Here is a 13,184-nt window from a genome sequence, read left to right as displayed (position 1 = left end):
TGTCGGACAAAAAAGTCTGAAAAACTAGATGTGAAAAAAGTCTGAAAAGAAATATCTGAAAAATGTCGGACAAAAAAAGTCGGACAAAAAAAGGCTGAAAAAAAAAATCTGAAAAATGTCCGAAAAAAATATCTGAAAAATGTTGGAAAAAAAAAGTCTGAAAAAAAAGACTTGAAAAATGTCGGACCAAAAAAGTCTGAAAAAAAATATCTGAAAAATGTCGGACAAAAAAGTCTGAAAAAATAGATGTGAAAAAATGTCCGAAAAAAAATATCTGAAAAAAAGTCGGACAAAAAAGTCTGAAAAAAAATATCTGAAAAATGTCGGACAAAAAAGTCTGAAAAACTAGATGTGAAAAAAGGCCAAAAAAAGTCTGAAAAGAAATATCTGAAAAATGTCGGACAAAAAAAGTCGGACAAAAAAAGTCTGAAAAAAAAAATCTGAAAAATGTCCGAAAAAAATATCTGAAAAATGTTGGGAAAAAAAAGACTTGAAAAATGTCGGACCAAAAAAGTCTGAAAAAAAATATCTGAAAAATGTCGGACAAAAAAGTCTGAAAAAATAGATGTGAAAAAATGTCAGAAAAAAAATATCTTAAAAACGTTGGACAAAATAGTCTGAAAAAAAATATCTGAAAAAAAGTCGGACAAAAAAGTCGGAAAAAAAGTATCTGAAAAATGTCGGACCAAAAAAGTCTGAAAAAAAAGATTCTGAAAAAAAAGATCTGAACAATTTCCGAAAAAAAAGTCTGAAAAGAAATATCTGAAAAATGTCGGACAAAAAAAGTCGGACAAAAAAATATCTGAAGAATGTCCGAAAAAAATATCTGAAACAAAAGTTCTGAAAAATGTTGGACAAACAAAATTCTGAAAAGAAATATATATATTTTTTCAGACTTTCTTTGTCCAACATTTTTCAAATATTTTTTTTCAGACTTTTTTTGTCCGACATTTTTCAGATATTTCTTTTCAGACTTTTTTTTCGGAAATTGTTCAGATATTTTTTTTCAGACATTTTTCAGAATTCTTTTCGGACATTTTTCAGATATTGTTTTTCAGAAATTTTTTCAGACTTTTTTGTCCGACGTTTTTCACATCTTTTTTTCGGACTTTTCTTTCGGCCATTTTTCAGATATTTTTTTCGGACATTTTTCAGTATTGAGTCATCTTAATGAAAATGTATTATAAACAAATAACAAAAACAGTGCTGTAATAAAATCAGTGCAATTAGTAGGTGTTCATTGTAATCAAATAAATATATATACATGTCAACAATAAACCAACAGGAATATAATGTTACGGAACAGAATAGTATATGTATTATAATATAGTATAATATAACGTAAAATAATATAATATAATATAGTATAATGTAACATAATATAATGCAATATAATATTATACCATGTAATAGAATATAATAGAATATAGTATCGTATAATGGAATATAATAGATTATTATTAATACTATTATTACTATAATAGAATATATAAAATAGTATATAATAAAAATACAATATAAGCTAATGTGAGCAGAGTTATCAGGGTCGAGCATCTTTTTTTGTGCCATATCCCTGGGCTTCAAGTGCAGCTTTCCACTCAGCCAGAGTCACGCTGGCTGTTGCCTGGCAGTACCAATCCCCAGAGTACTCTCTGGTGGGTGGCAGCAGGGACCCGCTCCCTCTCACACTGCTTGCAGGCGGTGGCGTCACTCTTCCTCCTGCCACTCTGCTCCTCCTCCTGTCTTTTCCTCTTGTGGTAAAGCTGGGTGGTGTAAGGCAACATCTGTCAGGGAAGAACCTGCAGGAACCACAGATTGGAGGCAGGTAGGTGAGGTTGGGCTGCACACAGGGGAGGTCTGGGAACAGGTAGGAGAGGTCTGGGAACAGGTAGGAGAGGTCTGGGAACAGGCAAGAGAGGTCTGGGAACAGGCAGGAGAGGTCTGGACACAGGCAGAGGCAGGAGAGGTCTGGACACAGGCAGGAGAGGTCTGGGAACAGGCAGGAGAGGTCTGGACACAGGCAGGAGAGGTCTGGACACAGGTAGGAGAGGTCTGGACACAGGCAGGAGAGGTCTGGACACAGGCAGAGGCAGGAGAGGTCTGGACACAGGCAGGAGAGGTCTGGACACAGGCAGGAGAGGTCTGGACACAGGTAGGAGAGGTCTGGACACAGGCAGGAGAGGTCTGGACACAGGTAGGAGAGGTCTGGACACAGGCAGGAGAGGTCTGGACACAGGCAGAGGCAGGAGAGGTCTGGACACAGGCAGGAGAGGTCTGGACACAGGCAGGAGAGGTCTGGACACAGGCAGGAGAGGTCTGGACACAGGCAGGAGAGGTCTGGACACAGGCAGGAGAGGTCTGGACACAGGCAGGAGAGGTCTGGACACAGGCAGGAGAGGTCTGGGCGAAGGAAACGGAGGTCGGGGAGCTGCCTGGAGAGGTGGCTCGAGAGCTGCAAGGAAAGGCAGCCTAAGACCAGCAGATGGAGCCACTGGCATGTTCAGTCTATGTTTCAGCTGTGCCACCCCTGCAGTATTAGGGGGGGAAAACAAAGATGTGGGGATTTGCCGAACTACTAGACATACAGGGTCTGCCTTTCCTTTCCACTGCAGGAGGCTCATGAAGGTGATGTTTGGAGTAGAGATGCCCTGCTCCATTTCACTCTTCTCCTGTTTCCTTTGCTGTTTGCAGTACCTAAAAATATTCCAAGCATTATTTTTTTGTATACCATAGCTGGTTATGAATGGAAAATCGTGACTTCAACTAGCGTAAGCTAAACGTGGTTACGTGCATATGACATTTTCATATTTAGCCTGCTCGCGTGCTGGCTCGCAACCACTGTAAACCACATATTTTCAATAATTGGACTTAAAGCTGCAGTAGTCAGTATATTTGTGGCATCATTGGGCATAAATCCCATAATAACCTTTCAGCATATTGTAATTCAAGTGTTCTGAGAGAAAACTAGACTTCTGCTCCTCCTCATGGCTCTGTTTACAGGCTTTAGAACATCTAGCCTGTGACGGGAGACTTTGACCAATCACAGGTCATTTCATTGAGAGAGCGTTCCTATTGGCTGAGCTCCGGTCATGTGACTGGAACTTGGCGTTCCTTCACCAGATTTCACAAACGTTCTCATTTTACAGCTAAACCGTGCACTACAAGATGATTCTGAGAAACATGTGAGGAGAGAAATAGGCATTAACGTAACAGAATATTGATTCATATTTGATCAGCGCTGCCTAGTTTCACCGTTTGGTCGGAGTTCAGAGTGATTGACAGCCGGCTCTCATAGACGGCAGCTGGACAGCAGACCTCAGATCAGCTCTTACTGCTTGTTTTCCTCCGGTCTGTGAAATCTTGCAGATGCCGTTAGGAGCACCGGAGGACATCGGAGGACACTGGACGAAACAGAGGAACATGATTATTTTCAGGTTACCTGTTTCATGTACTTCTGTCACCATATAGCGACCGTTTTATAGAAATAATTTGTTTTATTCATATTTGCTCCAATCTCGCCTACTGATGCTTTAATATGAAAATGGCGATGAACTTACCCAAAATATAGCGAAAGATGTCGGTTCGAACAAACTCCCGGTTGTTGAGACAGGACTTGACGTTCATTTCTAGGGGAGTGGCTTCAGGCGCCAATCGTGGTAGCGATAGCGATCATGATTGGTCAAATCTTGGTAGGCGCAACGAAAGGTGATTGGCTTCCGCCATTCTTGGTAGTGGGGCGGCGTCGGATTCGTCAAATCTTGGTAGACTGTTGGTGGCATAGATCCATGATCATTAAATGGTGAGTGTCTTTGGTCAGAGTTGATGTTACATGAGCTGCTATAGGACGCCATGGAGGTGAGCCAGTGGTCAGTCAGAGGCTGTGTGATGCTTTGAACCGCCATCTACTGGTCGGCAACAAAGACGCATTACAGAAAACTTCCCCATCCTACGACATTAGTTCAGCTCCATTGAAAGTAAATTCAGTGCTACTGTGTTGAATCGTAAACTATAGTAAGAATTTAAGCTAAATTTTAAATATATTTGCTTTTAAAGGCATTTTAACAGGACTAAATATTTTTACTCAGAAATTACAAGTCTTCTTGTAAATCACTGTTATTATCAACAAGGGAAATTCACCCTTTTTACAGAAGGCTTTCTGGCATCACAGTAAGAAAAGCACAGATGTAAATCATACAAATATTGTGGGCTATAGGTGATAATTGTTGCTATAGGTGCAACTTGAAGATGAGACTCCCCACCAGCAACTAGGACTGCAGTAGCCTACTCATTTATTTATTTCTCACAACAGGCCTTTTTCACAGCAGACATTTTGACTTGACATAGTAGGAAAAGCACAGGTGTTACTAATAACACTAACGATGGCTCTGTTGTATTCACTCATCCATTTCATTATTTAGATCTGTGTTTTTCCTACTGTGACATGTCAAAATACCTTCCATGACAAAGCCCTATTCTCAAACAAACACTAAATGAAACAAAAGGACACATACCTTACTCTTAACTTACTCTTAACTTAGAAAAACAGGAGATGAGATCAGACAGAAATGCTACCCACAGCTACAGATCACGAGGCTGCTATAGATGCTATGCTAAGATATTATTTATAATACTTTTCACAAACGTAGATCACATGCTGACTGGCTGAGAGAGGCTCACCTGCAGCTCATTACACACTGGGCCAGCAGGTTCACCAGAGAGAGGCCGAGACAGAGATCCACAACACACTAATATACAAACACAAGGTCATTATATGACCTTGTGTTTGTAATTTGTCCAAAGGCTCCAGTCAGCCAGCACGGAGGAATTTACTGCACCTGCACCACTTTACAGTCCTCAGTAGAGCCTATCTATTTCAATTCTTACATTTGCATGTCACTTTTTTCTCCACCTAAAAAGTTATAATAATGTTAAGGTATATTATTATTTTACAATTTAATAAAGGTGAAATGGACCCCGGGGGAATTTAAGGAAACTAAATTAAGCTGAAGCAAAAAAAACAAAAACAAAAACAAACACAGAATGAAAGCTCTCCTCTACTCCACTGAATAGCAGTTTACCTTCTCTGCCTCACCTAACTGGATCCTACCACCTGCCCAGGTAAGTATATAAGGGTGAGCTAAATAGAGATTGAGCATCAAAATGAAACAGAATAATTAACAAAACATTGACGTAAGATTTCTCAGTTATTGCTGACATCACAGTGTGTACCTATGGGCACACATACAAACAGTGCATCACATTTAAAAGACGTGTAATTTACTGTAAAACGATATCCTCCTACATCTGAACAGCACCCGGCTGCTCCAGGCTAAAGATGCAAACCTGTTTACACTATCCTGATTCAGCAGCTGATCTACCCCAACATCTCAGGCAGAACAACAACAAGAAATACTCTAAACAAAGCAGAATTCTATGAAACAACAATAAAACAAACAAATTAAATAAGCGTGTGTTATTCATATAACCTGAACATAACATAATACAGATGTGTCCAACCAGCTGGTCCGAGGTGGACGGGATGTAAGATCTCGTTTGACACAACAGGGGTCACTGTTTGATCACTTAACTGAAACATGTTTCATTAGTTGGATACAGTTCAGAACATAGAAATATCACTATAATGTGACGGTGTGTTATGAGATGTTAAACATGAGGTATTGATGTACACCTGTATATTAAGTGTCAGATATGGTTGTTGCAGGAGTTAATTAACAAATACTTCTGTAGTACTTCTTCCAATGCCAGATATGATATTGGATTGTAATCTGTTAACACAGAATAAATTCTGGGATGCATTTCAGTTAAATTATGAAAAACCACATTAAACTAAAGCATTTCACAAATTGTAACCTCAGACATAATTTGCCTGACAGATTGAGCGTGTTGCTTCAGTGTCTTAGTGCAAACCAGGTGAACGGTGGTCTGTGGGTACATGCTCTTTAGTGCAGGTTGCAGCTGCAGATTGCACAGGAATGTCTGTGCTGTTACCTCAAAGCATGTGCTCCACGGTAAACATCAATCATTAGTGTCTTTTATGAGGATTCTCTGTGCAGGTTTGTGTTTTTGGGCTCAGTCATTAAAGATGTCTGGTTTACACTCACAGCAAACAGACCGGCTTTTTTCCTGACGTGTCCGTAGCCCGGAGAGTCTGGGAGGACCTCGGCACAGCTTGGTTCCACTAGAAAACTGCTGTTGAGGGGAGTTGTTGTCGTGCTTCAGGACTCTTCCAAATCCTCCGATTAGATTTTAGGAACCAAGGCAGTTCTTCTGGCAAGAAATCAAAGCAGCTCTTGAGGGACCAAAGTATCTGTTTTCATTTAATGTCCAAAGCTATCTCGGTGCAATGAGCCCTGGAAAAGTGGCTTGTATATAAACAGTTTGCTGAAGTACCTGCACCTTGATTTCTGAGTCATTTTGGTGACACAAATTCCTCGAAAAAGGTACTTTCCACCTCTTTTTTGAAGCTTTCAAAGCTTACTGAGAACTTACCTCACTCCTTGATTTGACATAACAACTTGATGAGTCACCGGGTTGGTTGACAGCTTCGGCTGTTTCCAGAACTCAAGAATGTGTACTTCAGTGAGAAATGGATTTAAAGGCATCTGCTCTGTTTATGTGTCTCTTAAGTGGAACTGAACTCTAGAAAAGTCATGTTGTGGAAATGCAACCTGCACCACTAAGTGAATCCACATGGAGTCACAATCTGGCGAGCACGAGCACTGAGCCAGCGCCGACCTGCTGCCCTCCTTCATTAACCAATTGGCCTCTCGGTGGTGCAGAGAGACTCTGCTATGGTGATAACAACGACATGAGGGTTTACTCACAATATTTCTCTGCTATAAATGTGTTTTTGTTCTTATTGTCACGTCACTTGGATGATTGACCTTCACTGTGCAGAATGATGCATGGCAGAGTTTGACACCAGAAGGCTGATTTTTTCCTCTAATTTCTCTGTGGTTACCTCAGAGCAGGGGTCAGCAACCTTTACTGTCAAAAGAGACATGTTAGGCAAAGATAAAAAAAATCTGTCTGGAGCCGCAAAACATGTGATCATTGTAATGAAGGTAACACAGTTTATAGTCTAAGTATATAGTATATAAGTCTAATGCAGTGAGGGCCAAAGAGACAATGTACTCCGGAGTATTAGGGCCACATTGAGGGAAAAAACATCTGAGATTTACAGAATAAAATCTGAATGTTACGAGAATAAAGTCATAATATTACGAGAAAAAACGTCTTAATATAACGAGAATCAAGTCATAACTTTACGAGAAAAAAAGTCGTAATATTACTAGAATAAAGTCATAACTTTACGAAAAAAAAGTCGTAATATAACGAGAATAAAGGCACAACTTTACGAGAAAAAAAAGAAAATAACACGTTAAATTACTACTTTATAATATAATGACTTTATTCTCATAATACTATGACTTTTTTTCTCGTAAACTTATGACTTTAGCACGGCTAAAAATAAACATAAATCAACCTGTGAGTCAGCTGAAAAGCCTTTTTTTATTATTACTTATTTTTGAACAGCGTTAGTATAGTAGCAAGACATACAGTATATGTACGATTAGTCAGCATAGCACCAGAATCAATCATTCGTTTCTTTTGTACAGGCTACATACATACTGTAGGTACATATGATTCTTTAAAACATCTTTGGATAAAGCATGGCAAACAAGCACACTGTTTCTCTATTCAGTACCAATGCCCATTCAATATTTAGCACACTGTTTACAATTCAAGTATGAATATTAAAAATACACATATATCATAAGTTACAAATCTTAACGGTTATTACAAAAAAAAAAAACAAACAGGATTACATTTCTACAAAATTTTATGGCACATAGTGCATCAAGTATTTTTTAAATTTCTGATACAGACCTCATAGAACAATTGCCCATCATAAAAAACGAATGATGGCCAAAGGTTTTCTAGCTGCTCATTGACTTGTTTTTTTTAAAAATTCATTTTTCAGCCAGTCTTTAAATCAAAAGAAGCTGCGTTGTCTGAGAAGAAGAAGAAAAAAACATCTGCATCTATCTTCTAACTTTGGTTAAAGCTTAACTTCAGAGTACCAGCATGTTAGGTTGCTTGATAGCGGTGTGGTAGCGGTCACGGTGAAGGTCATTTATGATGAGTTAAGGGCAGATTTCCTAATGCACTTTATCTGATATATCTGATATTGATTCTTTAGCTACATTAATGAGAGGACCATTACATGCATTAAAGGCAGATCCTACATCTGCCAAAAGAGCCAAACGCCAGTGTTTTTCCTTCTCAAGATCAGAGGTAATTCCAGTAGTTCAAAAGCACCATTCAAAAGATCCACATTTAAGGTTAGTGGTTATACATTACAAATAGTAGTAGGCTAATACCTTTTGTTTAGCAAAGCAGACAAAAAAACATCAGACAATGGCTTCTCCGTTGGTAGTAGTCATTGTACCTTAAAACATAGAACATATCTACAGTCATTACAGAATAAATATGGTCAAACATAAATATATTACAACACATATCTCAGTCGAGTATGGGTGCTTGTGAGAGGTAGGGGTTGCAGGTACCTACGGTAGGCCCGATGGAGGGTGTGAGGTGAGGCATCACACCTGATACTGTGTCACGGTGTAACAGATGAGAACTTGTCTGTGTGGCGTAATTAAAGAAAAACATCTAGAAATAATAGAAAACCTTTAAACTGTACTTGAACACCAGGAAATACTGAAGGATTTCAGATATGTCCTCACAGCACTAGTGTTTATTCTGTCTCTGTGTGACTGTACTTGCAGGTTTGAGGAGTTCTGTGAAATACCTACGACAGATGACAGCAGACAGACTTTAGAAATACACAACAATAAAAACAAAAGTGATCTGTAGTTGTTCTAAAGGCTCCTCACGCTCTCTCCTAAAGTTTAACCTCTGACATAAAGGCAGGTCACATCAGTAGTTAGTTGCTAGCTTACTCTTTTCTTTAAGTCTTGAGCCCCACAGGAATAGTTTGACATTTTAGGAAATACAATATATATTTGTATTCTCTTTCTTGTCGAGAATAAGATGAGAAGATCGATACCGCTCTGAACGGTAAATGTGAAGCGCTGTTCGAGGCCGGTGCTTTGTTAGGTTAAGTTAGTGACATGTTTTCCGTATTTATGTGACATTATTTCCGTATGTATTGTACTTAGTTTACATTCTGATTTTAAGGCCAAACATGATGTTTTTCTTAAACCTAACTAAGTGGTTTTGTTGCCCTCTGCTGGTGCTGCAGCTTAACACACGTGTGTAATATTCACACCTCGGGGAGGCAAAACGTGACACTGACACGCCATTCTCTGGTGGACAGGCGGGGCTATTACGTGCTTTGCTGTGATACGAGGTTGAATAATATATCGGCACTCACAACATGTTAATTATTGTTAATTAATGAGCTTTAGAGCTGCAGGTTTTATTACCTTCAGCCAGAGCTAGGCTAGCTGTTCACTCTTTGCTCACTCATTAACCATTAAACAGGTGAGTGGTATCGATCTTCTCATCTAACTCGAGACAAAAGAGTAAATGCCAAAATGTCCAACTATTCCTTTAAACTTGTGTAAGGCCAAGATGATCTGCAGTGTAGCTCATTTAGTAGTCTAAAAAATACAGTGTTTTTGTATAATTTCTTTTTTATATATCAGCCTATTGGCTGTCACACTGTAAAACAATAACACAACCATCCCTCACATTCGGTTTCATCGTCTGTCTGTAGCACTTCTTAGTCACCAGAGAACTGCAATGATTGTTACGTACATACAGTATATTGATTTGTATACTGTCCGTCGATTGCAAGTCAATTAGATAAGTGGTAACTAAATACTAACAGTGTAGCTGTAAAAATAAATATCTAGGTCACATATAGAAGAAGATTAGTTCCAGGTACTTCATGACGAACTTCTGGAAACGTTTTTTACCAGACATTTTCTTTTTATCGGATATGCTTCACTTCACAGATAACCACGAGAAAAAGTATTTTTTAAAGATGAGAATTTCTTCCTTGAAGTGTTAAGTTTGTGTAGTTGCTTTCCCAGTGTTTTGGAGTTTTGTATCCCTTTGTATGATGCTAAAAAAAATGCATAACAGTGTCAGAAAAAAACCCATTTTAGGTTCCAAAGCGCAGACGTGTTTGATAGCCATTGCAACACTGTTGGCATGCAAATATAGCTGGCTCTTCTTCAGAGTTAACAGTTTGGATGAAGGACGTGACAGTGGCCTTGTAGTGCTGCACAGTACGTAGTGTCTCATATGCTTTAGCTGCCATTTGGGAACTGGGGATGTTACTGTGTTAAATGCTCCTTCGCCCCCCCACTCACAGATGACGACGGGCTCCAACAAATCACTGTTATTGCATGTTTCTGGGCTACTGTCCTCAGGGGGGATTTAGGGGTTTGGTCTGTGCACGGCCCCTCAGTGGACTTGAAGGAGTAGGCCGTTGTGAGCCTGGGGAATGCACTTCCCACAGAAACCACCACAGCGGCCGTAGATTCTTGTTCCGTCCTACGGACAGAGACAAATGAGAAAGGAAAGAGTGGGCAAAGGGCACCCTTTCACGCGGAAAATGGGACGCTTCATAAATGTCAGTGGGGATTCCTCTTCAGTGAATCAGACAGAAATACAACGTGGAAATTCAGATGACATTTCAGAGCAACAATCTCATTCCAATGACCCAACACGAAGCACAATCACATCCCAGTCAACCAGATTCATAACAAAATCCATTCCAAATAGCATCAGTCATACAAAAGACAACCATTATAGAAGTTAGCTTCTTACCTCAGATCTGTGGACTTTGACGGAGACGTAGTTGCCCTGTGACGTCCACTTGGTGGCCTCAGCCACTTTGAGACCAGTGCCGATCAGATTAATGCTGAACTGGCCCTGAACACACACACACACACATCAGATTCAGTTATTTAACCGGGAAGGTCGAGCTCATTCATATCTGCAGTAAAAGGTCTGTGGCAATAACTGCAGAAGGAGAGGCTGAAATACATCATGCTATGTGGTGAGCACCTCAAATGGAATAATAGAGTAGTTGGAAGTTATTGAAGAGGAAAAGGGCAGAGAATTATAGCAGCAAAAGTTTGTAAAAATATCTCATCTCCATTAACACAAAAAAAGACACATGAGACATTTCCACAAGGCCACGATGTTCAGAGTTTCACCGACCTGCGGACACTTGGCTGCACTGTAACAATCTCCCGCCGTAGCGAAGGGCACAGGTCGACCGAGAAGAGTCTGGGAAAACTGGAGGTCTGTGACTGGTAAACAGCAAAGATACAAATCTAGAGTCACAATGTGCAACAGCAGAAGTAAACACAGACTGAAGAACAGCTGCTCGGAGGGAAATAACCACACAGAGCGTCAGCAGCTGCAGTTTATGCGATACAGTTTCACTGCAGGGTTGATGTCACTTCGCTGTCACGTCGCCAGATGTTTTTCTCTTTATGCAAAATAACGTTCCTGCAATGAGATTTGGGGTTTGAGTTAATACAGTAATTAATCTGCTTATCAACTCTAAACCATTAAAATCCACAATCAAATCTCTTTAAAGGAACAGTGTGTAACATTTCAGGAGATCTATTAGCAGAAATGGAATATAATGAAATGAAATGTTGTGTTATTTAGCTTAGAATGAGCCCTTCATATCTACATGGATTGCTTTGGAAAGCGAGGAAGCCAGAGTCATTTCCCTCTGGGCTAGTTCTGGTTGCTTTGGTCGTGTTCTCGCTACCGTACTCGCTTTGCCGCTTCAGTTCTTTCGCTTTCTCCGGGCTCCTCTCTCCGCTGCTTCCCTTCAAATACAAAAACACGTCGGCCAAATACGTCACACACACTCGCCCAGGAGAGCGGTCTGGACGGAGGCGGAGTCTGTGACGTATGTGTGTGTGTGTGAGAAGGAGCCGGACTGCCGGAGGGAGAGAAGGAAATGCCAAAGCGAGTCTCATGTCGGCGGGGTGGCTTAAAAACATTACATGACAATTTGTAGTCAATGTTCGCGATATAGTCATTTTATACACCGCGCGTGGAACAAGCCGCGATACATCGACTATACATCGATGTATCGCCCACCCCCCTATCTGCAACCACACTACAAGATGCTGCCAAATCCTACACACCGTACCTTTACATTGTTAACAGTTTTACATTAAAGTAGTTATGAATATCTTAAAATTGAAGGTAAAAATCACAGAAGTAACTCAGAACACAGAACTCACACGTGCTAGGATGTAAAGCTGTTATATAATGACTACCTACATGTTTTATGCAAAAGAGAGAAAAGAGATAAAAGAGGTGTATTTCACTTGGAGCTTATGAATCCAGGTATTTTACCAACGTGTGGAACCGGATCCATAATGAAACCGACTGTCGGAAACAGTCTATCCCCCCCGTTACAGTAGATTTGTGAGGAAACTGGTTTTACATTTTAAATCAGTGACTCAATCTGAACCTCGTCTCCTCGACTCTCCTGTTGTCACACATGAGAACCGTGACCGGTACCTTTTCCTGCCCTCCCTTCACGTTGGCCTGTATAAAATGACGATAAAGTTCACGAGATGCTTCCCTTCATCTTGAACTCATTATCCCCCCCCCAGCTCTCGTCAAGCCAAATGAGTACCATGCAGAGGGTGGTGGGGGGGCTGGGTGGGGGTGGGAACATGTGCTGTCAGGACCCGGACCAGACGAAGAGGATGGGAGGAGGATGACTGTGTAGGTTCTAATCCAACTTCCCCTCAGCACGCACACACACACACACACACACACACACACACACACACACACACACACACACACACACACACACACACACACACACAGTCCACTAATCCACGTACTCTAATCAAAGGCATACTTGCACACAACAGGGAAGGTGGAGCTGACTGTAATAACGAGCAGAGGAATATGGCCTGAAGATGTGTGTGTGTGTGTCCGTGAATGTGTGATTGCTTGCATGCTAGTATGAGTTAAGTGTTTGACATTGATGCGACTGCGTGCACGGGTGTGTGTGTCTTCTTGTCTCACCAAAGAAAAGATGCGCGAGGCAGCATCTCACGCATGCATTCCTTTTATTCTCGCGCTCACGTGTTTGCGCTGAGAGGCCCGGGTTCAAGCCCTCGCCCAGCGATGTG

The 13,184-nt window shown here is 40.6% G+C and overlaps 1 protein-coding gene across 1 annotated transcript in view; it reads right to left on the bottom strand.

Moving 5' to 3' along the window:
• Positions 1 to 7,508: 7,508 nt before the first annotated feature.
• The window catches only part of LOC141766947 (A disintegrin and metalloproteinase with thrombospondin motifs 20), a 98,531-nt gene continuing 92,855 nt past the window's right edge, over positions 7,509 to 13,184 (bottom strand). The window contains exons 37-39 of the mRNA XM_074634159.1: positions 11,224 to 11,315; positions 10,828 to 10,932; positions 7,509 to 10,551 (exon numbers count right to left, since the gene is read on the bottom strand). Coding sequence (XP_074490260.1) covers positions 10,462 to 10,551; positions 10,828 to 10,932; positions 11,224 to 11,315 — 287 coding nt within the window. The 3' untranslated portion in view covers positions 7,509 to 10,461. The remainder of the gene's footprint in view (positions 10,552 to 10,827; positions 10,933 to 11,223; positions 11,316 to 13,184) is intronic.

The sequence above is a fragment of the Sebastes fasciatus genome, chromosome 4, assembly GCF_043250625.1.
Source record: "Sebastes fasciatus isolate fSebFas1 chromosome 4, fSebFas1.pri, whole genome shotgun sequence".
NCBI classification, from domain to species: domain Eukaryota; kingdom Metazoa; phylum Chordata; class Actinopteri; order Perciformes; family Sebastidae; genus Sebastes; species Sebastes fasciatus.
The sequence above is the reverse complement of the archived record's forward strand: the minus strand, read 5'-3'. Positions and strand labels throughout refer to the sequence as shown.